The sequence below is a fragment of the Diadema setosum genome, chromosome 2, assembly GCF_964275005.1.
Source record: "Diadema setosum chromosome 2, eeDiaSeto1, whole genome shotgun sequence".
NCBI lineage: Eukaryota > Metazoa > Echinodermata > Echinoidea > Diadematoida > Diadematidae > Diadema > Diadema setosum.
Window position 1 is genome coordinate 24,758,499 of NC_092686.1, and position 27,975 is coordinate 24,786,473.

Genomic DNA, 27,975 nt, shown 5'->3' on the forward strand with positions numbered 1-27,975 from the left:
CTTTACTTTCTTTCATCATAGTTTTGTAAGCATCATAACATTTCATATTTTCGTATTCATTTTAGAGATTTTGGTTGCACATGCTCAAGGTCAAAGGTCGAAAGGTCAAGGTCAAATATTTAGAGGACAAGTTCAACTTCGTAGACATGTGGATTGAGTGAATGCAGCAATGTTAGTAGAACACATCAGTGAGAGTTTGAGTAAAATCGGGCAATCCGTGCAAAAGTTATGATTTTTTTTTTTCAACTATCTGCACAGTCACTGCCGGATGATAAGACTACTACAGCTTGTGATGTCCCCTGTGTACAACTGTATAAAGAGAATATAAAGAAAATGCGACATATTTTTACTTTTCTCGCATAATGACAGAACACTTGACTTCCCTCTTTCAGAAGGCAGGGGGAAATAATATTGCCCTTCAACATACGTCAGTGACAAGTCGAGGAAATGTGCACTTTTCTCAAAAAGTAAAATTTTGTGAAATTCTCTCTATACTTTCTTTTTCAAGGGGCGTTACAGAACAACCAACTCGATTTATATAGGGTCAAAAATATGATACTTTTACTGCTTAACAGTGTGTGGATAGAACAAAAAGTTACATAGAAATACATGTTTAAATGTTCTCACTTTAAAAAAAGAAATAACATGACGTAAATTTGTATGAATATGTTTTGAGTTTGACTGCCCATTCGCGAAATTCAATGACTCAAATACCCTTTACGGCGAGTGATGGCTACTTTGAATGAACGTGGAGTACCAGCCAATTTGAATACCCTTTTTACGAATTCGAAAGCTACATTCATTGATCGTAATGCTAAACTGCAAATTTGAAAGACAGACTGTGCGATAACGAGGGTTTTTTGTTTTTGTTTTAGTTTTTTGCTAAATTGAATGAACCTTCTATTACATGGACTAACATAAGTGCGAAATTGGCAGGGAAAACTGACCTATAATAATGAAGACACCGACCTGACCGGCCTGACCTGACCAAATTAATGAAGACACCTAGGCTGCCTTGGATATCTAAATCTTTGTTGCGATCGATTAACCGTAAGAATAATTTGTATTATGTTGATAAACTTAAACGCACTCACACACTCAGCAATCTCATTATAAATATACTTCATATAAGAATGTTCTCACGCAAGTAATACTGTGCGAGAAACGTAAATATTTTATTAATCAGTTATCTTTGTTTAAACATGATATTCAAAATACGTGGAAAATTATTAATACAGCTATTAATAAAAATACGGAGAAACCGCGTATTACCACAATCAAACATAATAATTTGATTATCAATGATGCTACATCCATTTCAAATATTTTCAATCAGTATTTCTCACAAATTGGCAATAATCTTGCTCGCAATATTCCGGATAGTCAAAAGATTTTTATTCTTTATTTTTTACAAACTCGTAATCCTAACTCATTGTTTTTTGTTCCCTTAGAGAGAAATGAATTGTTAGATATTGTTCAGAATTTGAAAAACAAGAAAAGTGCCGGGCATGACAGTATTGATAATGTTCTTCTGAAAAATATCATCAATTCTATTGTTGATCCATTTAATAGTACACGTTTTTAATTTGTCTTTGTGTAACGGAGTTGTCCCTGAGGATATGAAAATTTTTTAAGTAATTCCTATTTATAAAAAAGGGGATAGGGAAGATGTTTGCAATTATCGACCTATATCTTTGTTGACTTCTATTTCAAAATTACTTGAAAAAGTTGTTCATTCTAGATTACTAAAGTTTTTGGATATTCATAAAATAATTTCTGATTATCAGTTTGGTTTCCGGCAAAACCACAACACATCCCACGCAATACTTACCTTTTTAGATAAAGTTTCAAAAGCTATTGATCAATTTCATCATACAATTGGCGTTTTCCTGGACTACTCCAAGGCCTTTGATACCATTGACCACAATATATTTTTTTTTTTTTTTTTTTTTTATAAATTATCACATTATGGTATCCGAGGAAAGGCCTTGGAGTGGTTCAGGAGTTACCTTTCTAACCGTAAGCAATTTGTTTTATGTTAATGGACATACATCTGTCATGCAAAATGTTAATTGTGGAGTGCCTCAAGGAAGTTTGCTTGGACCTCTTTTATTTATCCTTTACATTAACGAAATGCCGAATTCATCAAGTATTCTTTCCTTTCTATCATTTGCTGATGATTCTAATGTTTGTTTGTTTGTTTTTTTGGTCACATTCTGATCCTAATATGTTAATTGATGTTTTAAATGTTGAATTGGATAAATTACTTCAATGGATAAGAGCAAATAAATTGTCCATAAATATCAAAAAACCAAATGTATGATTTTTAGTAACTCTTTGGAAAATGTACCTAAGAATGTATATCTGAATGACACAGTTATCGAAGAAGTTTCTTCAATCAAATTCTTAGGTTTGATTATTGACCGTAAACTTACTTGGAATTTACATACTGATTCCATAAGCCGTATTATTTCAAGAAATATAGGTGTTATAAATAAAGTTAAATTTTGTTTACCCAAAAATGTTCTTTTAATGTTATATTCATCTCTGATTTTACCTTATTTGAATTATGGTATACTCGCCTGGGGAAACACACATTCTTCTCATTTGGAAAGACTACTTTTGTTACAGAAAAAAGCTCTTCGTATTATTTGCAATGAAATCGTGGAGAAGTCATACTGATGTGTTATTTCATGAAAACAAAATCTTAAAAGTTAAGGATTTGTATTTTTTACACCTAGGACAATTCATGTACAAACTTTCTCCCATTTGTGTTTGAGTCCATGTTCACTAAAAATAGATCTGTTCATTTTTATCCTACCCGGCAATCCAACTCATTTCATTTTCCATTAAGTAGGACTATGTTTGCTAAATTTATGTTTTCTTTTACTGGCCCCAAATTTTGGAACACTCTCGATAATAGTATGAAACAAGTTTTAAGTTTAAACAAATTCACATTAAAATTGAAGAAGTTGTTCATAAGTTCTTATATAGTTGAATGAGTTATATCTTAATTTGCCTTAATTTTGAGCTCTCTTTGATATTCGTTATACTCATTCTTTTCTTTTATCTATTCCTTTCCTACATTATGTCCATATACCTCGGTGATCCACCGCATCATGTGCCTCGCGTGTCAGTGCTGGTATAGACCTTTCATCTCTTCTCCTATCTCGCCTTTCCCTGTCCTCTTGTCTCTTTCTGTTTCTTCTTTCAAAATAATTTCCTCTTTTCCTCTTTTTCCTTTACTGTGTTTTGTTTTTCTCTATCTTTCTCTTTACAAGAGAGGTTGCTTGTGTTTGTTTGTCCGTCTGTTTGTTTGTTTGTTTATATGTATAGGTCTGTATGTGTTGTAAACCTTTTATATTATGTCTAGCTATTTTTTTTTTAATGTTAGTCTTTTTGTCCACGAGGAGACTGCAAAATACAAGCTTAGCTTTTTAGCATATGTCTCCTCCATTTCCTGCAACTTTAGTTTCAATTCAATTTTCATTGTTTACTTTGCTTTTGTGATGCGTAGTATTGTCAACTTCACGTATTTTTCTTTGTTACTACATTGCATTGATGTTGTGTTATTTTGTGTATGAAAATGTTGTTGGAAATGAAATAAATGAAATGAAATGAAATGAGGGATTGCAATTGGTATAAGTCAAGAACTTTGTTTGTGCAGGTATAAAAGTACAAAGCAACTGGACAGTCGTGAGTTACTGGACAAAATAATAGTCGTCATGAGTCGTTTACATTGTTATATGGCTGCAACAAGTGATGATTATTCAGTACATGTACGGTATTTTTATTCTCTATTTTGTTGCCTAGTGGGATTTGATACCCTCGTGTGATAATTATGTTTAAAGCGAAATCAAAATGATCTACTGTGCCTATACTGCATGTGAAACATGGATTCTTCTATGCGGTACACGTTTACATATACGTAAACGATTATTTTTTTCTTGTCAGACATAACATTTGGTTTATAACAATTGCCATCAGCTATGTAATCAGTTACCTTTTCAAAGTAGGTTCAATGGAGAAAGACACTGAGCTGAACCGAAAAGGAAAAACAAAAAATCAAGACAATTGGAATAAACAAGGCAAGTGCCAAATTGTGTCTCGCCCATTCGCGTACAAGAAATTGATATTTTTCCAACTCCCAGAAGTTCATTGACCCGCCTATGACCTTTGACCTTGTGGTGACCTTCAACTCCCAAGGGACATTTACCATCCAAGTTTGGTCACAAACGGACAAAGGGATCAAAAGTTATGAGCCATAATCGAAACGCGCCATAAAAACTTAGTAAAAATTTGTTGACCTCTTTCTGCGACCTTTGACCTTGAGATGACCTTTAATTCCCCAAGGGACATCTACCGTCCAAGTTTGGTCACAAACGGATCTAGGGATCAAAAGTTATGAGCCACAATCGAAACGCGCCATAAAAACTTAACATTGGGCCCTAAAAGTCTGTTGACCCCTTTCTGTGACCTTTGACCTTGTGATGACCTTCACCTCCCCAAGGGACATCTACCATTCAAGTTTGGTCACAAACGGACAAAGGGATCAAAAGTAATGAGCCACAATCGGAATGCACCCTAAAAACTTAACATTGGGCCCTAAAAGTTCGTTGACCCTTGTCTGTGACCTTTGACCTTGTGATGACCTTCACTTCCCCGAGGGACATCTACCATCCAAGTTTGGTCACAAACGGACAAAGGGATCAAAAGTTATAAGCCGTAATCAAAACGCGCCATAAAAACTTAACATTGGGCCCTATAAGTTTGTTGACCCCTGTCTGTGACCTTTGACCTTGTGGTAACCTTCAACTTCCCAAGGGACATCTACCACCTAAGTTTGGTCACAAACAGATACATCAAAAATTACGCGCCATAAACGAAACGCGCCCTAAAATCTTTACATTGGGCCCTAAAGTTCATTGACCTCTGCCTGTGACCTTTGATCTTGAGGTGCCCTTCATGTCTGGTAAAATTTGTAACTTTGTATAACCACTCTTCCCTCCAAGTTTGATTGAAATTGAAATCCTCAGTAGAGAGTTATTCAAGTTTTTGTAGCGTTACGGACAGACGACGGACGGACGGACGGACGACGGACGGACTGACGGACGATGGACGGACAGTGGGCTCGACGGTGGGCTCGACAAGAACTGCCTTTCACTTGCTTCAATGTAGCTCATTCGATAGTTCGATCGTTGTACAAAAACATGGAAGCGACGCTGGATTCTACTGAAAAAAACTCCCCAAAACAGCGTTTATGTGTTGACCTTATACGAGACTAAATTAGACAGCACCATAACAGACATTTCCAATTATCTTTTTTTTTCACAAAGACATTTTATTTACTTAACATTCAGGTACAAAATAGATGTCACATATACACTAAAGGCAAATGATATAATTTGACAGGCATCTATAAACCGTCTAAATACATGTACTGTGAATACGATTCCAATTGATTCCAATTGATTGACAAAACCTTTAGTCCCTCGCTAATGTTAAGGGAATATGAATTGCAGTGCAATCAACTCTCCTTTTCTTTAATATGTTTATCGTCTAATGTGTTATAACGGTAGAAAATGACAAGCCAAAAGAGTAAATGATGACAGTGAAAGAGAAAGGTGCATCTTCTGATATGGAGTTATGAACTTATGGAAAAATTACAACGGGTGGTAACTTTCGGGGGCGGGTGGGGGGGGGGGGGGGGTTCGGGGTATGGTTAAGGGGGGGGGGGGTAGTAACCCGGGTGATAGTTATCCTGGGGGTAGTTATCCGGGGAGTAATTATCCGGGTGGTAGTTATCCGGGGGTAGTTATCCGGGGGGTAGTTATCCGGGGAGTTGTTATCCGGGTGGTAGTTATCCAGGGGGTAGTTATCCAGGGGGTAGTTACCCAGGGGTCCGTTTCATGAAAGTCTTAAGAGAGACTTTCTCTCTCCTAAGTCACACTTAGGAGAGACTTTGCTAAAAACCGTTTCATGAAAAAGCTATTGCATAAAGCTATCACATAAACTCAGACTTAGGAGAGACTTTTTCTACAAACCATTTCATGAACGAAGCTAGCACATAAAGTCTCTCCTAACTTGGCAAAGCTATCACATAAATCTAGGAGTGGTCAGGAGCACTCCTAAGTTTATGTGATAGCTTTTTGAGAGTCATTGTATCAAACTTTTTTCTCATTTTTGGAGTAGTTGACCCCAAATTTGGCGTGTGTGACCACTGTAAAAGGTAGATGTGCAAGACATCTTTTTCGTTAATATCGCGTAATGCTTTGCCATGGCAACGACATATTTTCATAAAAATCATACAAATTATTGTGGATTACACTACTACACTCAGTTTTAAAGCAATGCAGTTGAAATTCAGCATAGAATCAGATCAATGTAATGTGTAGTTGTGCAAGACGCTTTTTTTTTCCCGTGTGTGGATGTGAAGAAATCTGTTGCCATGGCAACAAGTTTTTTCTATACCAATCATACAAAGAAATATGTGGATTGATCTAACTTCGTATAGTTTTTTTTAGCATTTGACCTGAATTTTGGCACATGTGACCGCTACAGTATGTAGATGTGCAAAACTAATCTTTTGTTGATGTTGAACAATGCTTTACCATGGTAAAATTTTTTTTTCACTTAGAAGCATCTAAAAATATTGTGAATTCAGATAAATTTGTCAGTCTTTGAGCAATGGCTTGAAATTTGGCACATGTGACCGGTATAGTACGTAGATGTGCAAACTTCACTTTTCGACATTGTTGAACAATGCGTTGCCATGGTAACAACAGACTTTGAATAAAAAGCATACAAAACTATTGTGGATTCAGCCATCTCCCTCAGCTTTTGAGCATTTGGCTTGAAATTTGGCACATGTGACCACTATGATATTCAGTTGTGCAAACTTCAATCTTTCATAGATATGGAACATTGTGTTGCCATGGTAACAGCATTTTCAATGAATATAATACAAAAAAATTGTGGATTCAGTTTACTCCTTCAGTATTTGAGCATTTTACTTGAAATTTGGCACATGAAACTGCTAAAGTACATTGACTGATGTGCGAATTTCTTCTTTGATCGTTGTCAATGTGTTGCCATGGTAACAGAGTATTTTGAATGAAAATCATATAAAAATACTGTGGATTCAGCTAACTTCCTCAGCTCTTGAGCATTTGACTTGATATTTGACACATGTGATAGTCATAATATTTGTGCAAACCTTTCTTTCAAATTTTCTTCCATTAATATTGGACAGTGTGTTGCCATGGTAACATCATTTTTTTAATGAAAATCATAGGACTTACCAGTTTATTCATCCAACTCCCTCAGTTTTTGAGCACTTGATTTGCGATACGTAATTATGACACATATGACGAACAGAATTTTTTAATAAACAAAACACAACTTTATTCAATGTTGAACAATGCGTTCCCGTGGTAACAACTTTAAAAAAAAATAAGACCGTATAAAGTTAGTGCTGGTTGAACGAACTCCCTCAGTTGGAGGTGGGGGTAAAAATCACAATGAGTGATAGTTCAAGTTTCTGCAGGTATTCATGGTTTCATACTTGGATTTGATTTTACTCAATTGCCACAATTGAAACACATTTCATTTAAAGATGCAGAATGACAGGCGCCGATAATGATTCAATTATTTAATTCATTCACCACTATCAATTTCATACTCATTAACCCTATTAAGCCCAAGCTATTTTGACCCTTCCCAGGCCCAAGGGGGGGCACATTGTGCCCCCCTATATAACTTTGTTATTGTTCGCTGTCTCATCGTCATATTTGGCACATGGGTAGAGCAACTCATACTCTACATGACCGCATACTTGAGTTTTTTCAAGGTCACCCATAGAGGGCGCTATTTATCAAAATATAAAGAAATACATAGGAAATATGCTAAAAACATGATTTTTCTGTATAATTTCTTCATCCCCAGTATATATGTCTTATCATAGACCAATATTTTTCATATTTGCCACAGATGATGTGCAAGTCAAAACTGATTATTTGTTATTGTTGAAATTTCTCAAGGTCACCACATGGGGGCGCTAATAACAAAATAAAGAAATACATTATGAGACCTATGATGTATTGTTTGGGATAGGTACATGCATAGTAATATTTCATATTCCCATAATATTGGAATTTTAAGTTTGCAGATTGATAATGTGATAAACAAATGATATTAGAGGTATAACTTAGGTGAAGGAATCAAAATGACACAAAATAGAACGTCAATCTTTGGAAAATACTGTTATTTTCAAGCATCTCTATTATATCTATTGTTTTATGCTGTTGGCACAGAAAAACAAAGGAAATAATAGGAAAAACATTTCAAGGCCATAATTACTTCACATTCTGCTTCTTCAGCAAATTTCAGCCAAGAAACGCCCATTTCATACATTATAATATTGTAAATTTGAATTGGAACAGAAAAATACGCTAAAGTCTGACTGACATGGTTGTCAGTTTATGGTTGCCATGGCAACCAGCAATATCAAATATAGCTAAATTATATCAAAACGTTCGGAATAAGATTTTAGGAAAAGTCACCAAATTTGGTTAAAATTGGATAAAGGGCGAAGGAGTGGCGAATGAAAATCTGGTAGGGGGGCACAATGTGCCCCCTCCCCCTTGGGCTTTATAGGGTTAATATTAGTTCTACACAATTTAACTACATGTCATGTGACAGATTATGTAACTGCAGAAACTATTGAAACAGTTGTTGCTGTCAAATTTTCATATTCTGGTTGCCTGATTCATTGGAAAATCTGATCTTGAAAACATGTATTTCATTATTCAATATCGTCATAATCACAGCACAATTATCATAACCACATGATGATACTGGTAACAGTCTTTGTGAAATTATTATCACTCACGGTATTTTCTGGTATTACACTCTACTTCATTTCTACATAATAACTTAATTATATCTTTCTGATCAAATTATAATTGCCCGCATAGATATAATTTTCTAACTTGGTTACATAAAGTTTGCCGTCACACGCCTGGAAACAATAACAAAAATAATGCACTGCAACGTTCACTGATGTATTTATGTTTGGATCACTTATACCTCAACACATCTTTCATAATCATTTGAAATATTTTCATGGTTTATTAATCAAATTGTGAAAGCAGCTGAACTTCAAGCAATTCTATCATTGCAAATATTTGGTAAGCATACAATGATATGTGTTTCAATCCACTCTTTTTGCACTCTGAGGTTCCCTACATCAGAATACTAATTATGATAATAGTAATAATAATAATGACCTTGTCTACTACACATTTTAAAATGGTTTCTTCCACTTTACTATAAATCTTCTTTTCGTTTTTTTATCTTTTTTTTTATTTATTATTATTTTTTTTTTTAGTGTGCTTCGATTCACCCGTTTGCTTTTCACAGACTTTTTTGCATGCTTAGCTGTTCTGTTTTGTTTTGCAATGCATTTGTTTCTCTTTTCTTCTAAGGGGGATTTGTCTCATTTCTGGTTTTGGTTAATGCCTGGCAAAGCACTTATGCCATCACCTATGGACTCATCTATGACAAAACTCTGAGTGAAGTTCAGCAGTCAAACTGCAATAGTCTGATTGTAGCTTCATATCTAACACTGCAATTGTGACTCTGCATCACAAAACCCCCAAAAAGTCACAAAAAGTCACCAAACATGGATTTCTGGTTAAAGGGATGGTGTAGTTTTGGTTGAGACCTGGTTTCAGATTTTTTTTGTGTGTGATATAATGAGAAACCTCTTCTGAAATATGAAAGGGCACATAATTCCAAGAAGAATTCGATGTTTACTTGATGAAATTGGTTTTGAAATGGCTGAAATATGCAAAATAAAGCGATTCCTAATAAAAGGTGGAACCAACCTTTCATTAGAATCGCTTTTACTTTGTTTTACTTTGATTTTGGATGTCTCAGCCATTTCAAAATCGATTTTCATCAAATGAACTTTGAATTCCTCTGAGAATGGTATACTCTGTAGCACTTCATTAGTGGTTTCTTAGTATCTTCCAAAAAGTTAAAAGCTCAATCCTCTTTCTGAAAGAGCAGACTCTAAGATTTAAAATGATGTACAACTCAATTCAGATGGACTCTCCTAACCTATTTGTATATTAGAAAAGCACAACCTCTGCAAAATCATAATCCTTTCCATGTTAGTTCCGACTTCCAGTTGTTTTGCTGGTTGTGAAACATTGATGTGTATACTACGTAAAAAATTACAGCCGAAATAATTAATGAAATCATCGTGATGTTCATATTATTTCACACTGTATTTTACAAATGAATAATTTCATTCTTTCAGAATGGTCCGTTATAATGAGGAAGAGATAGTCGTAAAAAGGATCACGAATTCAACCATGTCGTGTACCTTTCAAGGACACATGTACAAAATGCGAAGAGATTTTGGGGAGAAAAATACAAAATGCAAACATCATGGAATACAGCCTAAATAATTGATAATGTAATCATCGCGATCCCGCTGGGCGCACACAGCGTAAAATAAGTTTAATAATGCATGTTACTCTGCTTGCACCCATGTTCAGAAAAAAAGTAACAAATGTTTTTAATACAATGTGATTTTGTTTATTAAAATTTTATACTGTGTTTCACAAATGATATTTTCATTCTTTCAGAATGGTTCAATACACGAGGAAGAGATAGGTGTAGATAGGATTACGAATTCAACCATGCCGTGCACTTTTCGAGAAGGCATGCACAACACACGCGAAGATATTTTTCAGAAGAAAAACAAAGAACGCGTTTTCAACCCCTTCTTTTTTTTTTTATTCTTTTGGTATCAACTCACAAATGATTCCTTTTTATTCTTTCTCAATAATGATGATCCATTTACTTGTGTAATAACAACACAAAGACTGCTCATAAGTTTGATTGCTTGGTATATGTGACTCCATGCTTATGTTTTCTTTGTTTTTAGTGCGTAAGGTTATAACGAGGAACCGAACGAGGCAATATTGGCGGTCCCACGGACCTCGTTATAACGGGGTTTCACTGTATATACATTGATTTTGAAAGATTAAATTCATATATATATATTGACAGCGGTAAAAACTATCATATGTTGCATTCAACCTGTCTGCATCACCCTCGGCAAGCTCCATGCCTTGAGAATCTATATGAAAGAAAAAAAGCAATACAAATATGGAAAAACAAATATTGGTTACATACTGAAATTTTATGACACGCCATTCATCCCCTCTGCCTGACATTATACAGAGTGTTAAAATATGTGGGCTTACAGTTGAATGAATACACACACGACTGGCACACGTATCATTACACAGAACTACTTTTCAGCAATTTCTTATACAGTATATTAGAAACAGTTTAACAGCATCTACGAAAAAAAAACTAAGAAAATCGTCTGGGATGTCATACACAAGAATCAGTATAGCAGATTCTTCCTGATAACAAAAAAGGTGTGACACAGACTCAAAATGAGAATGTGATTGTGACTTTAAACACTCGTCTGACAGAACGTTATACATTCATGACTTTTTAAAAAGGATTGTAACTTATGTCAGGCAAGCTGGGGGTTCCAAAATAAACAGAAAGATGATTCAATGGGTTATGCAATAAATCAGCTGCATTGCTATGTCAGCGCGTTAATCAACTAATGTAAGCCGTACTGAATTCCCAATTGTGGCTGATATAGACATAAACATTAAATCAACTCCCAACTGGGGTGTATAAATGCACTAATTTCTTCATTTCTCGTATGGAACAGTTCACATATAGAGGTGACATTGTTTGTTCACCAAGTCTACAATAATTGCTAAAATAAGAAAGACCGAATTACCTGTAACTGATATGTCATCAACAGAGGTTGCCCTTTTTCAACTGTTATTCAAGTTGTTTATTTGGTAAAATCTTTATACTTTCAAGTTTAATTTGAGAAAAGCATACCTGCGTTCTGTCGTAGATAAGATGCTGCTATACAGTTTGTAGTCCAATTGCAGTCTGACTCTGACCTGGGTGAAGTTCAGCTGCAGTTGTCTGTCCCAAGGCTTGGTGAGGTTCAGCTCTCTTCAGGCCTTTGGGTGTGCAAATATAAGAATAGTTAAATATCATACAAACAGAAACATCGGATGCACAAATGGGATAGCTGGAAAATATTTGAGATGAGTGTACATCTTTATTAAAACAAGCAATAATAACAAAATTTTCATTAATGATTATCAATTTTGTAAGATATATTATGTGAACAACAAGTTGTAATTGCCCGTTTTCAAAGTTTGAATCACTATGTAATGAGCCCCTGTTAGCAAATTGTAAGAGTATGAGGTAATTTTAGTAATGAATGAGAGGAGAAATTAATAACAAGCATTCACTTTATTCAGTTGGCAGCAGAATTATTCACCCCCTTGCATTATGGACACTATAGCAAAATAAATAACATTACAATTACTAAATCATATACAAGTGGTGAACAGATAGTTTATGACAAATGCCTACCTGATCAATAGTCTTTGATTTGCATATAGTTAAAAACTTTGATCATTCATGCATGAAGAGATAAGGTCCAGTGAGCACATTATGGTCATTTCAGACCTTTCTGTGATCACTGAAGCATGATGTGTTATGGTCTGATGATAACGATTAATTTCTTTTGTTTTTATGGAATTTAAATAGTACCTTGCCATTCTATACACAACTCTTAGCATTTCATTGGGTTATATTCATTTTGACATGACTTAAACTTTGAATTATTAATATCACGGCTAAACCTCTGTACAAACTCTATGGTGGCAACTTTCACTGGAAATGAGTTCATTTAAATATTTTTGTACAATGAAAAATGCCAATTGAAATATTAAGAATCCTACATCAAATTCCATCATATTGTGTCACCTATCAAAACATTGAGTGAACAAACCATATTCAACGAAGCATTTCAGTGATCACTGAAAGGACTGAAAATGACCATAAATGTGCTCACTGGACCATATCTCTTTATACATGAATGATCAAAGTTTGTAACTATATGCAAATCAAAGGCTACTGATCTGTTATTTACTTGTAGCAAACTATCTGATCACCACTTGTATGATTTAGAAATGATCTCAGTTATAATGTAATTCATTATGCCAGAGTGTCCAACATGCAAGAGAGGGGCTGAATAATTTTGCTGCCAACTGTACATGAACAAGATAACATGATTTCTCAACTTGCTTCAATAGCTAAAAATAATCATTTAACACACCAAATGAAGATGGTGGAATATCCATGACACTGTCACTTGACTTTTCCATTTGCATCTTGCCCCCAGTCCTTAACTCTGAAGTGGATGAAGTTCACATGTTGTCTGGTCCTTGGCTGTTTGGAGTTTATTCAATATACAAGAACAGTTAATATCTTACAAACAAAACAATAGTGCAGGACATGGGACATTAGAAAGTATGTTAGAATGTTAGAGATGGGTGCTTTGCCTTTGCTATAACAAGCTATAGCAATCAAATTGAAAAGCCCTACCATTGATTTTGAAAGAATGAATTCACTAGTATCTACTGATCCATAAGCTATAAATAGGACTTTTCACAGTTTAAAATGATTAGCTATGTCGAATATTCTTGTTTCAAACATTGTAAGAGCATAGGGTGGTTTTGATACTAGAAAAGGGAGAGGGTAAATAAACAATCATAGTAGGGCCTACATTATTAAGATAATGTGACTGCTAAAGTTTGTTTCAGGAGCTTGTGTGAACATGCAGGTACCCCCCCCCCCCTTCCATGAATTATCTCTTTTCAATTGGATCAGTATGTAATATTCTACAGATAGTGAAATAAAAAATGCAAAATACAGTTGTTTCTAGAAGGGTCACTATTCACTGGATAAGAATGTTTGTTTTCAATTACCAAGATGGACATTACAGCAAACATTGTTTTCAATATTTCCTGTCTAACACTATTCAACTAAAAATCCAGAGACAATTTGATGTCCAAATGTAAATAATGTTGCAATTGTAGTATTTGAAAATATACAGATATGTTGTCTGCTAAAATAGTATTATAAGCTAAAATACTTGCATTCTGTTGAAGGTGACCATGCTGGTAGATACATCGTAAGTCTCGACGAAGTTCAGTAGCAGTCTAGCTGTGGAGAAGATGGAAGTTCAGCAGTTTGGTTCTGTGTTCAGTGAAGTTCAGCAACTGACTCTGGGCTTTATGAGATGAAGAAATCTGATTGTAGCAGTCTGACTGATGTTCCATATCTAACATTATAATTAAAAATGTGAATACAAAATAGAAAATGTGTTTTCAAACTGTTGTTTGATTATACAAGATTTTACACACAATATCTAGAATCTGCATGAAATTTGAAATCAGTTCACATGTTTTTGCAGTTTAAATATATAAAGGACCTTATATTATTATTATTTTTTTTTTGGGGGGGATGATTAAAAGACATACTACTAGTATTTGAGTTGTCTCAATTCAACATGTGTAAGCCTATAGTTTAGGGTATTATGACTTCTTGAGGTTCTAGATCTTGTCGATAGTCATCCATGTTGCAAGGTCTACATCTACCTAAGATCTGGTAGGACCAGCTGTACTGTGGCTTCACATTCGAGTTGATCACAGTTACAGCCTGAGATGCAGCCACAGTCTGACTCTGATCATCAACTGTTGTCATGTCATCATCATCAATTAAATTGCTAAAAGAAGTTGTGTAAGCGGTACTAGCATCGGAGTATGGACCTATAGAATCTACTAACTGCCTAGATAGATAGCACTATTTAGAAGATTTATTAACTATTATTAGTTATTAACTTCCTTATTAACTTCCTTACTGATGAGTGATAGGCCTACTTATGTTAATGATAATATGTTTAAGAATACCAAGACAAAGGGTCTAGTCTGGTTATACTTTTGGTATACACTGGTTAAGTAGTATCTAGGTCAGTAGGTGCTACTCAGGATCACTATACCACTGGATTCTAGATCTATAGACATCTGGTAGTATAGCAGTAGAATTCTAGAGGTTCCATGCCAATGAATTTAGGTAAACATCATTCTCTATCTTATTGTGACACATGCATTGCGATTACAGTGCTGTATGCACTTAGAATTGTTGAAGATAGCTTTCAAGTCTGAACCAAGATCTGAACCATGGTTTCCAATTCATATTCTGTGTAGACCTGATCTACGTACTACTACTAGGCCCTACTATTACTACTTGATCTAGTTAGTCTAACCACTATCGGACTCTCCAGATAGTACTACCGGCCCTAACCCCAGGGCACTCCCTGTTAGTTGTACACAGTGCTTCGCGTTCGAGCTGGTCGCAGTAATAACCCCTAACCCCTAGTATTTTACAAGTTTTTGTTGTAGACCTATATTAGTAACGTTAGATAGTAACATTAGGACTTGTAAACGTAACAATGACACAGGTAACGTACAGCTGGTTCTCTGTAGACAATTTTCTAGTGTAAATGCTAACGCTATAAGTTCACGTTAGGGCCTAAAAAACATTAGGCTTAGGCTAGGCCCATAATTCTGTTGGACAAAATAACCCGAGATTTTCTAGACTGAAAAAAAAAAACACCCAGATCTTTCCTGTCGATTTGACACAAAACAGAAAATGTGTATCACTTCTGAATACTATCCACACAGCTAGTGACAGTGTAATTATTCAATGTTAGATACGTCTTCAAAAATATAATATTAATAATAAAATGCAGACCAATTCTTTACTTATGAAATTTCCGGTTTCTTCTTCGATCCCTTGACTATTCACGCCTTAAGTTACCTGCAATTCACCCATACATGAACAAATCGGGCAATTGCTCTCATGAAATATCTGCACGCTAAAAATCAACCTACAAACATTTCACTATTACTTGTAGAAGTTGTAGTAGCCCTAGACCCTACCATGCTAACAAACTACCTAAAATTTAACTCAGCTGGCCATTTGGTCATTCAAACAAACGGCGATGTGCCTACGTGGGACTATTGTGATAACGCTACTACCGGTAAGATTAGATCTACATCTAGCTAGCCCTTGGAGAATTGTAGAAGATTCGAACAAAAATATATCCAAATAATATCACATTATGAATCCACATGCATTACTTTTCAATTGCAGACAGCTTTGAATATACTCACTAATAGAAATATGTACTGGTAGCGGTGTAGAATACAACTTGGCCTTCAGGATCTTGCCTCCGTCGTAGATCTGTTGCCTCTGCGCTGTATACACTGTGTGTATACGTGCTATGTCTATGTAGCGAGTGCTCACCGCATGTACATATGTAAACACAATAGGGAGAATACGTTAACGATATGCTAATGATATGTTAATTAGTATAACCCTCGAACATGACGATTGAAAAAATTGAAGTCTCTCATAGCTTAGGAGAGACTTCGTGAAATGGTTTTTACTTCTCTGTGAAAGTCTCTCCTAGCTTAAGAGCGGCTTGGCCATTCTAAGATTTATGTGATAGCTTTTATGTGATAGCTTCATGAAACGGACCCCAGGGGGTAGTTATCCGGGGGGTAGTTATCCAGGGGGTAGTTATCCGGGGGGTAGTTATCCAGGGGGTAGCTATCCGGGTGGTAGTTATCTGGGGGGTAGTTATCCGGGGGGTAGTCATCCAGGGGGTAGTTACCAAGGGGGTAATTATCTGGGGGTAGATGTCCTAGGGGTAATTGCCATTGGGGGTAGTTGCCCTAGGAGGGTAGATGACCGGGTGGTAGTTGTCCTAGGGGGTAATGGCCCTGGAGGGTGATTGCCCTAGGAGGGTAGTTGTCCGGGGGGTAGTTGCCCTAAGGGGGAATAGACCTGGTGGGTAATTATCCGGGTGGTAGTTATCCGGAGGGTGGTTGCCCAGGGGGTAAGTGCCCGGATACGATCGTCAATATCTACTGGAGTTGATATCAACTGCATATTCATGTGTGCTAGCTTTTTCTCAGCTAGTGACAGGCAGCATTTCATGAAACTTGCCAATCACTAACAACTGTTTTACGCTACTGAAATCCTTACATCTAATTGGCTGAGAACAGATTTTTCAGTGAAAATCATTGACAGAACACTTGATGAAATGCCCCGGAGTGGCGTCCTCCATCATACGACAAACAAGAATAATCTTTAACCACCAAAGCACTTTGACAAGTACATGTTGCTGCTGTCTTTTTCAAACTCTTCATCGGAATATCGAATAAACGGGTAAACGGTGTTTTACAACAGTAACAATGACTATTGAATACTCTGTTGGACAGGTTTACCGCAGAGTTACATAAACTTAGGAAAGAATATGCATTTGAAACAATATCGAACGCAAATTGAATTCCAAACTTATCATTAGAGTAAAATCTCTTCCACAGTGTGAAATGAATCAGTTGATATGTGACATAAAATACGTCCATTAAGATCAATCATTCATTTTGCTGATAATGTTCATTCTTTTCACGGTATAAAAGTACACAAAATAAATGTCATGCACATATTCTACATGAGGAGAATGAATACTAAATCATTAAGAATTTGCCAACATGAATTTCTTTAAATCTATTGCTTCAAAAACAACTATATGATTTCATTTCTTTCTCAGTTGACTAGATTTCTGCATAGAATAAATCATTCTGGCTCATCCTCGATTCACTATCAATAATGTAGTAACACGTTCATATATCAGTCAATAAAAAAAACAAAACCCTACTAAATGTAGCCCTCTTTGAAATGCAAACACCTCAATACACACACAACATCACACACACACACACACACACACACACACACACACACACACACACACACACACGACTTACGCATAAGAGAGTTGGAAGAGTAGTTAAATACATAGTCTATTCCGGTAAAAGAAAAAAAATGTCACGCGCTTAATATCTCTTCCACGGTCCACATGATAACATTGCTCTACTTTCCCGCCTTCACCAGCGAGGCGAAAATACTATCGTGACGATCCAACAAGTTGCTAGGTGCGTCAAACTCGGCGATCCGGCCATCCTTTAGGGTGAGTATGGTGTCAGAGTTGAGAATAGTCCCAACGCGATGCTGAAACCAGACATTAAAGTTCGGTAAGTATCACAACGTGATTTTTTTCTCTTTTTTCGGGGGGGGGGGGGGGGGGTTCACAATCAAAAACTTTGTTTGTACCCGACTTGACTGCTTATCATTCTCGAAGAATGAGTCAAATCTATGCGATATATCATCTCTCGACAATATTCGCTGTTTTTAAAAACTAATCATCATTGTACTGTTTAGCCGGGGAAATCAAAGCTGGTTTCGACAAAAGTACGCGGTTACAAGAAACCGAGAAACAGTAAGAGTATAGTAGCACAAGAATCAACAGCAGCGGCAATTTCAGGCGGTCAAAATGAGAATATACAAACGATGACTATAATTGATGACGGCTTTAACGATATGGACTCAAACGGGAGATAACGTATCACTGCAAATTACCCTCCGAGGGCAATAACCCTAAATATCTGGTTAGTGATAAGGTCAGAGTAAAGATTAGGGTTACGGTTAGGATTGGGGTCAGGGGAAGGGTCCGGAGTAATTGTCCTGGGGGTAATTGCCCTAGACCCGTAAATGAATATTAAATAGCTTGTAATGATAAAGCGATAATCATGCTGTAGTTAATAAAAATCCATATACTGCTATCCAAGCATTTATCATTTTGTTTGCCAAACATTAATATCACTTTTCCTACTTACTCAAACGGAAGATAGACTTTACACCTTGTAATTACAAAACGATATCTTTTAACTTGATGCTATTATAGCTCTAAAGCCCATGGTGATGATGCTATTATAGTTATAAAGCCCATGGTGATGTTGTTACCAAAGCCTTTGTGCTATATAGTATACTGCAAAACAAATAGCTACTACTATCTACTTTACCTACTTCTTCTATACTACTACTACTACTACCTACAACTACTTCTGCTTGGATTATTGTGTAAAACTGTCATCAACGCCTTTAACAATTTTGATTGCTTACGATAATAATCATCATTGCATCATATCACTAAAACGAGACTTATATAAAATATTATGATTTTTAAAGTGATTAAGGACTTACTGCAATGGTAAGGACAGTCTGATTCTCAAAGACATCTGCTACCACGTCTTGGATTATTCCATCCTAGGCAAGGGGAAAAAAGTTTTTGTGCCATATGAGAAGATCATTCTCTGATGAAATGAAATGAAATGAAATGAAATTTATTCATATTCCACATAGTGGACATTATATGATAAAATATACTAAATATTAATATTAATTAAATATGATATAAAGTAATACTAATAAGCAAATAAAAGTGCATAAGCTCCGGTGCTGGATACAACTATATTACTATCACATATGCACAGCTAGTAATGGTAATAGTAGGCCTAATACTCGATGTTCACGTTGATTCTCACGGATGTAATATTTGATAACGAACGGTAAAATTGTCATCAGAACGGACAGAAAGTAAGACAGTTACGTACTATGTATTAAGATTAAACTAATTTTCATGAAACAGTTATATCGGTAACAACCATCATGCAAAATGTTTAGTGATGACGTAATTGCCTCACTAGACTCTTTAAGCTGAAGACAATACTGCACTAAATGTCCCTTTGATTTGTAAGTATTAGTGCTTTTTTTTTTTTTTTTGTATTTGTATCATTTTATTGTCGTGCTGCCATGACCAGGAGTACTGCCTTTTCAGGAAATGAGCTGTAGTTTCTTCATGAGAATTTTCTTGACATCATTTTGTGTACAAACCGATGGGAGATTTATTATTTATAATTTATAATACAGTAATCATGGCCTCTCCTAAACATCACTGCAGGCCTATATATGGTTACAACATAATCACCCTTTCGTGAAAACGTTCTGATTGTTAATGATACATACACTGTTCCCTTTGTATTATTTCATTCTATGTATTAAAATTGTCAACTTGAACATTTGATCAGATACACCCATCGCCGCAAGATCTTACCCATACTCACACCAGTCGAGTAGAGTAAATGCATGAAGTCGTTTGCACAGTCCCTCAAATGTGTTTTCGTGTACCTCACAATATCATTTCCAGCAAAGAAAACTCACCGTTTCGTGATCGATGGACGCTGTCGCCTCATCCATGACGACGATCTTCGAGTTCCTGAGGAAAGCTCGTGCCAAACAGAACAGTTGACGCTGACCAACGCTGAAGTTTTCCCCTCCTTCCGTTACTGTGTAGTCTGCCGGAAATGCGTCAACAAATCGGAATATATAACATCAGTAGGTCATTCACATTCTTTTACTGTGAAATCTAGAGGTATGATCACGAATTTGGTCTCAACCGTGACATAGTCTCTATCAGAACGGCTTCATTAAGAACTGCACATAAGAAGAGTGGCCTGGTCAATGATTAAATCACAACATTGACTTAAAGGACAAGTTCACCTTCATTAACATAAGGATTGAGAGAATGCAGCAATATTAGTAGAACACATCAGTGAAAGTTTGAGGAAAATTGGACAATCGATGCAAAAGTTATGAATTTTTAAAACTTTTGTGTTGGAACCGCTGGATGAGGAGACTATTAAGGCTCGTGATGTCATATGAGTACAACAGTATACAGAAAATGTAAAGAAAATTCAACATATTTTCACTTTTTTCGCATAATAAAAGAGCACTTGACTTGCCTCTTTCTAAAGGCAATGGGAATAATATTACCCATAACATATGTCAGTAACGAGTCAAGGAAATGTGTACTTTTTTTCTAAAGATGAAATTTTGTGAAATTCTCTTATTATTTTCCTTATATTTTTGTACGCATGTGACATCATACACTGCAGTAGTCTTCTCATCCAGCGGTGACTGCACACAAAAACTTCAAAAAATCATAACTTTTGAACGGATTGTCCGATTTTCCTCAAACTTTCAATGATGTGTTCTACTAATATTGCTACATTCTCTCAATCCTTCTGTTAATGAAGGTGAACTTGTCCTTTAATTATAGTTGAAGGCAGGGGTGGGGGGTCTGAGACGGATAAATCGAATCACGTATACTTGGAATAATGATTTTTGTGTCAGAAGGAAAGATATGTCACTTGATTTATAGTCTTATCTAAATATTGACTAATCTTGACGAATGATAATGAAACATTCAGACGAAGACACCATAAACAACTACTATAGTATTGTAAATATGTGAGGTCATTTTGTTTCATCTCCCTTTAAATTGAGGAGGCAGTATTTCCTAAACATTGGGCTTATGCCAGATGAAAGTTTTGGATATTTAGTTAGCATTTTTGTGAGTGATTGTACTCAATTTTCAATTGGAAATGATTTTTCTAGAAAATGAATTAATAAGCAATCATATCATTACACAGACCTCTGTGAGATTAGTTCAAGCTCCACAGAAACAATTACACATTTGTTTTGGGAAGGCGATATCTAACACAAAGATTCCCCCCCCCCCCTCAAATACAGGAAATTATGGTGGAGAGTAAATTTGGAATTGCTAGATGTACTTTTATACTTGGTTCTGAAGAAAACCGTGAATTTTATAATACTGTATTCTTATTTGTACGCAAAATATTTCATATTTTTTGCCACAAACAATGAGAAATCACTAGATTTTTCTGATCTCATTTTGTCATTACGTAAAGCAAGCGAAGAAAATAGATAAGCATAATTATTATGTCAGAAAAACTAACGGTTTTGTATCCCATACGAACTGGAATCGTATTCTTATTTATTTACACTATTTGCAGCTGTCGGTCAAATCGTATCATTTATATCATGTATCATAAAGGGTGATATTAATTTGTACCTGAATGTTTATATCGAAATAAAACTTCTTTGTGAAAAAAAAGTAAGCGATCGTATACGGGCTCAGGCGCTTAAATTGACTGACGCCGAACTAATTCGTAACCTACAGGAAAAGGTCTGTGAATACTTATTATCAATTTTTCAAGAATCAAACTGGCAGCCTGGTTTCTTACCCAGTCCCAACGGGATGTTTGATACTACGTCCTTGAGTTGCGCAGTCTCGAGAGCGTACCATATTTCTCTGTCGGTCTTTGTGCCAGTAGGGTCGAGGTTGCTCCTGTATGTAATTTTTTAGGGCAAATGTTCTATTGGATAAACATGGTCTGATGAACAGCGAATGATTTACTTTGCATTGTTCTTCCAAGCGCAGAGTGGATGCTCTGCCAATGCAGGACATTGTCGTAACTTTTAATGTACTGGTGCTATCTCATAGATAGAATATAACAGAATAAAATGATGACAATTGTTGTCTCGAATATCACACCAACAGTGTTAGGAAATGTTACTGGTGGAGGTTATAATCTTTTTCAACAGTATCTCAAACCACTCGGATGGATCTTTCAGTACGTTCCTCCCTATGCCAGCCGGCTTCTATTTTCTAAGAAATTGTGATCACAGTAGAAATTTCGTGAGAAGAGATAATGATGAAAAACAGAAAATTCAGGTGTTAGGTGACACTCGGTGCAAACTAAAGTTTTATCAACGATGTGAGAGCCGCACGGAGTACGGCTCGGCATCGCTAAAGAAACTAAAACTACGACCGACTGCAATGTCTCTTTGACGCAGTGGGAAGACTAATTTTGCGGGTTGAATGACTAGTTATTAAGAACAAATTTATGAAAGCTGTATTTTCTTAATAGCTATTTACACCACAATATAATATAATATAATATAATATATATATATATATATATATATATATATATATATATATATATGTATATAGATATGTCGATGCGATGTTTCAGTTGGTCATCAATAAAAATGGCTTTTATCGCCCAAGATGGCATATGCAACCGATGCAGCTGGTCCTCAAATACGTTCTTCTTATTGATATGATTAATCTTCTTACCTGATGGATCCGGTAAAGAGGACGGAGTCTTGGGGGATGATCGACAATCGTTGACGTAACGTCCTCAGCGGGACGGTCGCGATGTCGATCCCGTCGATGACGATGCTTCCCTGGAATGTGTCGATCATGCGGAAGAGGGCAAGGGTGAGCGAGGACTTCCCACTACCTGTTCGTCCGCAGATACCAAGCTGTAGCAGCCAGAGAGAAAGATAGAGAATTCGAGAAAGGTATGCCAATATACACACATGCCAAAGATCGATCTTGACCGAGCTAAATTGATTCGTGCAAAGGTAATATTTCAGAAGATTTATATCATTTTCATCATAATTATTACAAAACATTGTACTGTACAATACTGCACTTATTACACCACGGCACATTATGACATCTAGACAATTATTTTTGTAATGTGTGTTCTCTTGGTAGATCCTGGTGAAGGCCATGACAGGCCGAAAGTCTGATTAAAGGAAAAGTAGAGAGCAATATCCGGATCAAACTTGATTTCTTACACACACCCACACACACACATACCCACGCACACACACACACACACACACACACACACATATATATATATATATATATATATATATATATATATATGCAGAGAGAGAGAGAGAGAGGGGGGGGGGGGGGAGGCGACAGACATACAGACAGAATGACAGGAGAGAATTGTGTGTGTGTGTGTGTGTTGGGGGGGGGGGGGTGAACAGTTGGACAGGCAGAAAGAAGACGGGGCCAAGCACACTTCATCTTTTGTCTGCAAAATCTGGCAAAACTTTCTATCAAGTCTTATTCTTGAGCAACTTGTCTGCTCATAATTAAAATTGTTTGCAATATCTAGGTGTCACAAGTCCAATACTATGTACTGAATGTCCTATTTTCTGGCAGGTCTATGTCTCCTTGTATGAGACATGACGCATTTAAGTCAATTGGTTCCTCGAGAATATACGGGTCAACTGACACTGGTGTATTACGCAGTAACGCATAATCCAAAGTGATAATTTATCTTTCTCTATCTTTTTAATCAAATTACAGATATGAAAGTGGCAAAAACACATGATTTGTGTCTGTAAAAAGAAAGCAATACAATACCGAAGGCTTACCTTTTCCATGCCTTCTACTGTGAAAGTAACATCGTGTAGCACGGGGTCGAGTCCTTCGGCATACCTCACGCTCAGATCCATGATTTCGATCTTCCCTCGTGACGGCCAGTCGGGGGAAGGTTCGATACCTGAAGGAATAGAGACCAACATCACATTTGGTTTGCAACCTGTAAGGGTTCGAATGTACTACAGATAATTAGATAGATTAAATGTCTGAATGAATGAATGCATGCATGCATGAATAAATGAATAAATGAATAAATAAATACATAAATAAATGAATACATAAATAAATAAATAAAATGAATATAGAAACTAATAAATAAATATTGAGTAACTATAAAGTAATTAAGTAAATAAATAAAAAAATGAAATGAGATGGGCAACCACCCTCCCTCACTCCCTCTTTCTCTCTCTGCCTGCCTGTCTGTCTCTCTTTAAAAACATGAAAATGTCTTTGTGAAAATTAAACCAACCTTGGGCTAGGTTCAATAGATCTCCCAAAGAGACCTAAACATTCCCATGACCATACTCCCTAGAAATATAACAAGGGGCTGATGAAGTAATGACTTAGTATTTTAGAGTTAGTTTTCGCTTGCTTCGCTTCGATTGCTTTAACCTCTTATATGACGCATTAATTTCATGTCCATAGAATTTTGTGTGTGTAATTTGTGCACATTTAACTCATTGGCACATGAAGGGTTAAAATGAGACAAAATTGGCAAAATTCAAAAGACTTTTTTTTTTTTCATTTTTGAGAGAAAATACTAAGAAGTACTTTGCATTAAAAGACAAAACAAAACCGAGAACATTGTAACACTTCAGGTTTTCTGTAAACCAAGTATGAAAGTACTCCTAGCAATTCGAGTTTGAAATTAAATGAGCTGAATGTCGTGACGTTGAGACGGCCAGTACTACTGATAATGTGCCCGCATACGCGTGCGTTCCTTCAACGACACACTATACCTTCGTAGTCTTCGGTAGGGACCTCCGAGTAATATTTCACGCGTTCCACGCCGTTCATCTGGAGCTCGACTTCCGAACACTGGCGCACCGCGAAATTCATGTAAAGGGAAACCTGGAGGAGAAGAATAACTTTCAATGTGAAGTAAGTGTGAAGAAAAGATGCACACGCGCACACACGTACAACGTCTCGAGGGGGAGGGTTAAATTCAAGACAATAATACTGTCTCCATGAAATTCCTCTCCTATAGCTTTCAAAGGCACCCTCAACACAGAGAATCGTATATATATATTTTTCCACCCAAATCCCCCCCCCCAAAAAAAATAACAAGTTACAGTGACTCTTTCAATTTCATACAAAGAGCGATCGAACGCTTTGCTTGTGTGATTTGCTTATTTATTTATTTTTGTAATGTAAGGTATCAGTAAGTAACTACTTTCAAGATTGACGACACATTTATAGAGTAGATGAAATTTCGAGATTTTCCTTGACTTCTCCTGGACTGGTAAATTACAATTTGTTTTAATTAATTTCCCATGCTGTATCGAAGTCACTCTGACTCTGTTGAATATTATCATCCTGACACCAGTAAGACAATACCTGATGTCAGCAATAACCTGAAAAATCAAAGCTATTATCTTGTGACTACGTGTAGTAGACTAACGCAATATCACTAAAGCAATATTCAAAGGCTTCTTTGATAGCTTCTGAATGGCAGTGTCCTGAGTGGGCTTCTACGCGCGTCTTCCATAGCAGTGTTCGGGAAGACGCAACCTTACGGTTGTGAATGTCCAGAGAGAAGCTATACATACCAACAGTCAACAATTATTGTCTAGAATGAACTACCCTGTAGTCTCAACCAGGACACTAATCTATCTGTTAAACCTCAAGTCTGTCTTCAGCAAAGGCCACTCTAACATCCTCTAACTATAATCATTCGATGCGAGGTTCCTCTTTTGTCTGTGTGTTTTTTGTTTCATTTTCCATCTGAGAAGATGGCTGGACAGCCCATACTCAGCTGCACCATCTGGTCTTCCATTGCGTTCATTTGAATGTGAGACGGGACTACTTCAGCGGAGTATGCACCCTACTCTTTACGATGAATGAATGAAGCAGGATCTTTTGCAAGCATGAGTTGTGACTCTCTCACATACGGGACCTCCATTTTATGTCAGAGTGTTTATACCTCTTTACTATGGGAAGGTATATGATTACACACAGCAGTGCTCAGTTAGACTTCTGAATCAAACCAGTCCTTTTGAGGCGGGTGAGCTACAATCTGAGCTGGATCACCGTCCTCTGACATTATAGACATTGATAACTCATCCAATGAAGGTTTAATTTTTACATCTTACTTCCAAAGAGTAGGAGATGGCGAGACCAACGAGACTGGAATCCACCCCAAGGTACGCGGCTCCGAGCAAGACGCAGAGACTGGAGATAAAGACGACGATGTCTCCCAGGAAATCCTGTCAAAATTTGGGACAGAGCAAAGACATCAATTATTGAATAGACAGACAGAACATACGCGCCTAGAAACTGACAGAACGAATTGAAAGACTGAGTGATTGATCGGTGGATAGACTGAGGATGTATGGAACTGATTATACCATTTGTGCCAGGGACTTTAGACGGTAAGTACAATGCTATTTTGTGTGTGTGTGTGCAATCGACACTCAAAGCACACAAAGGGTTAATACGTATAGACAAAGAAATAGATAGCCAGGAACACAGTTCACCTAGCTGTAAAGCCATTAATACATCTTACACGTCTACCGGTAGATAGAAAACATGCTAATGGATTAAATGACTGGTACATGAATTTGTAAATAGATAACTAATAGTAAATTTTGAATTAGTTTCTAATCGCGTGCAAGGCAGGGAGACATACAATCAAGAAAGCGATGGTTTTACATCAGTAACTGGTAGATGGCAGCGAATCGCGGTTATGACCATGTCAAAGATGTTCATTCCGATTACATTCTCGTCTTACCAGTCTTACGGCCACCCATCTCATGGAAGTCAAGAGATACAGGAATACAGTGTTGTTGGTGTTGATGCGGTCGATAATTGTATCGAAGAAGCGGCCTTCCTCCTTGTAGGCCCGAATAGTCGACAAGCCGCCGAGAGTTTCCGAGAAGTGAGCGAAGATCGGCGAGCGGCTGACACTCTCGCATCTCTGGAGCTCTCTGGAGTTTACAAGAGATCGAGAAGAATCGAGTAGATCACGAAAAGTTACTAGGGTTCCCAAGTTGTGATGAGCGCAGCACTGCGAATAGCTCGGCTCTCTACGCTAGAACCAGTTAAAGACCCGATAACGTGAGGATTCAAGGAGTGGATAGTTCAAGTTTAAGTTCAAGTTCAAATTTTATTCGTTTTTTTCCACAACAAAATAATATACAAACGTAAATCTCACTTTCCTGAGTGACAGAATTGCATGGAAATTTGTACAGAGAAAACAACAACAATAGAAAAAAAAAACTAACAGTATCGATACATTGCAATAGTTGCTGAGGTAACGAAAGTGAAATAAATTGTCAGTATGCACTGTGTGGGGAAAAAAATAACAGAGGGACCCACTAAAAAGACAATGCTTGTAGAGTGTGGGCCCCTCTTGTATTTAAATGATCGATGCGAAAAATGATTGAAAATAGCAACACGGTAGCACAAAAAGTTTGGCAAAAAAAAGTTTGGCAGCCCACTAAGAGACAGACAGACAAACAGTTACATACAAAACATCAAACAAACAAAATAATGAGCATGAGACATGCTGGAACAGCACCAAGACTACTTGTAGGAAAAAAACTGACTTGACACGAGAGGAAACAAGACTATAGCGTGACAAAGAGGTAACAGAGTAGACCGGAATATGCAACAGAGACAACGATCCTCAGAGGTTTGAGGAAGAAAGAGAAGAAAAAAGAATCATCATACCACAAACCCTTCAACTGCGAAGTATGGGTTAAAGAAGATCTTAATAGTCAAAGCTTAGGCAAAGTAACAATAATAAAAAGAACGGC

The 27,975-nt window shown here is 36.5% G+C and overlaps 1 protein-coding gene and 1 long non-coding RNA gene across 2 annotated transcripts in view; both read right to left on the reverse strand.

Moving 5' to 3' along the window:
• Positions 1-11,953: 11,953 nt before the first annotated feature.
• Positions 11,954-16,210, reverse strand: LOC140241134 (uncharacterized). Its single transcript, XR_011902061.1, has 4 exons — positions 16,146-16,210; positions 14,067-14,200; positions 13,244-13,356; positions 11,954-12,074 (listed from the first exon to the last, which is right to left on the reverse strand). It is a non-coding gene; the product is annotated as an uncharacterized lncRNA (long non-coding RNA).
• Positions 16,211-17,913: 1,703 nt separating this feature from the next.
• Positions 17,914-27,975, reverse strand: part of LOC140243458 (ATP-binding cassette sub-family C member 9-like) — a 36,522-nt gene continuing 26,460 nt past the window's right edge. Inside the window, exons 21-29 of the mRNA XM_072323138.1 lie at positions 26,949-27,144; positions 26,311-26,424; positions 24,958-25,069; positions 23,992-24,119; positions 22,886-23,073; positions 21,987-22,090; positions 20,101-20,234; positions 19,084-19,146; positions 17,914-18,051 (exon numbers count right to left, since the gene is read on the reverse strand). Coding sequence (XP_072179239.1) covers positions 17,914-18,051; positions 19,084-19,146; positions 20,101-20,234; positions 21,987-22,090; positions 22,886-23,073; positions 23,992-24,119; positions 24,958-25,069; positions 26,311-26,424; positions 26,949-27,144 — 1,177 coding nt within the window. The remainder of the gene's footprint in view (positions 18,052-19,083; positions 19,147-20,100; positions 20,235-21,986; positions 22,091-22,885; positions 23,074-23,991; positions 24,120-24,957; positions 25,070-26,310; positions 26,425-26,948; positions 27,145-27,975) is intronic.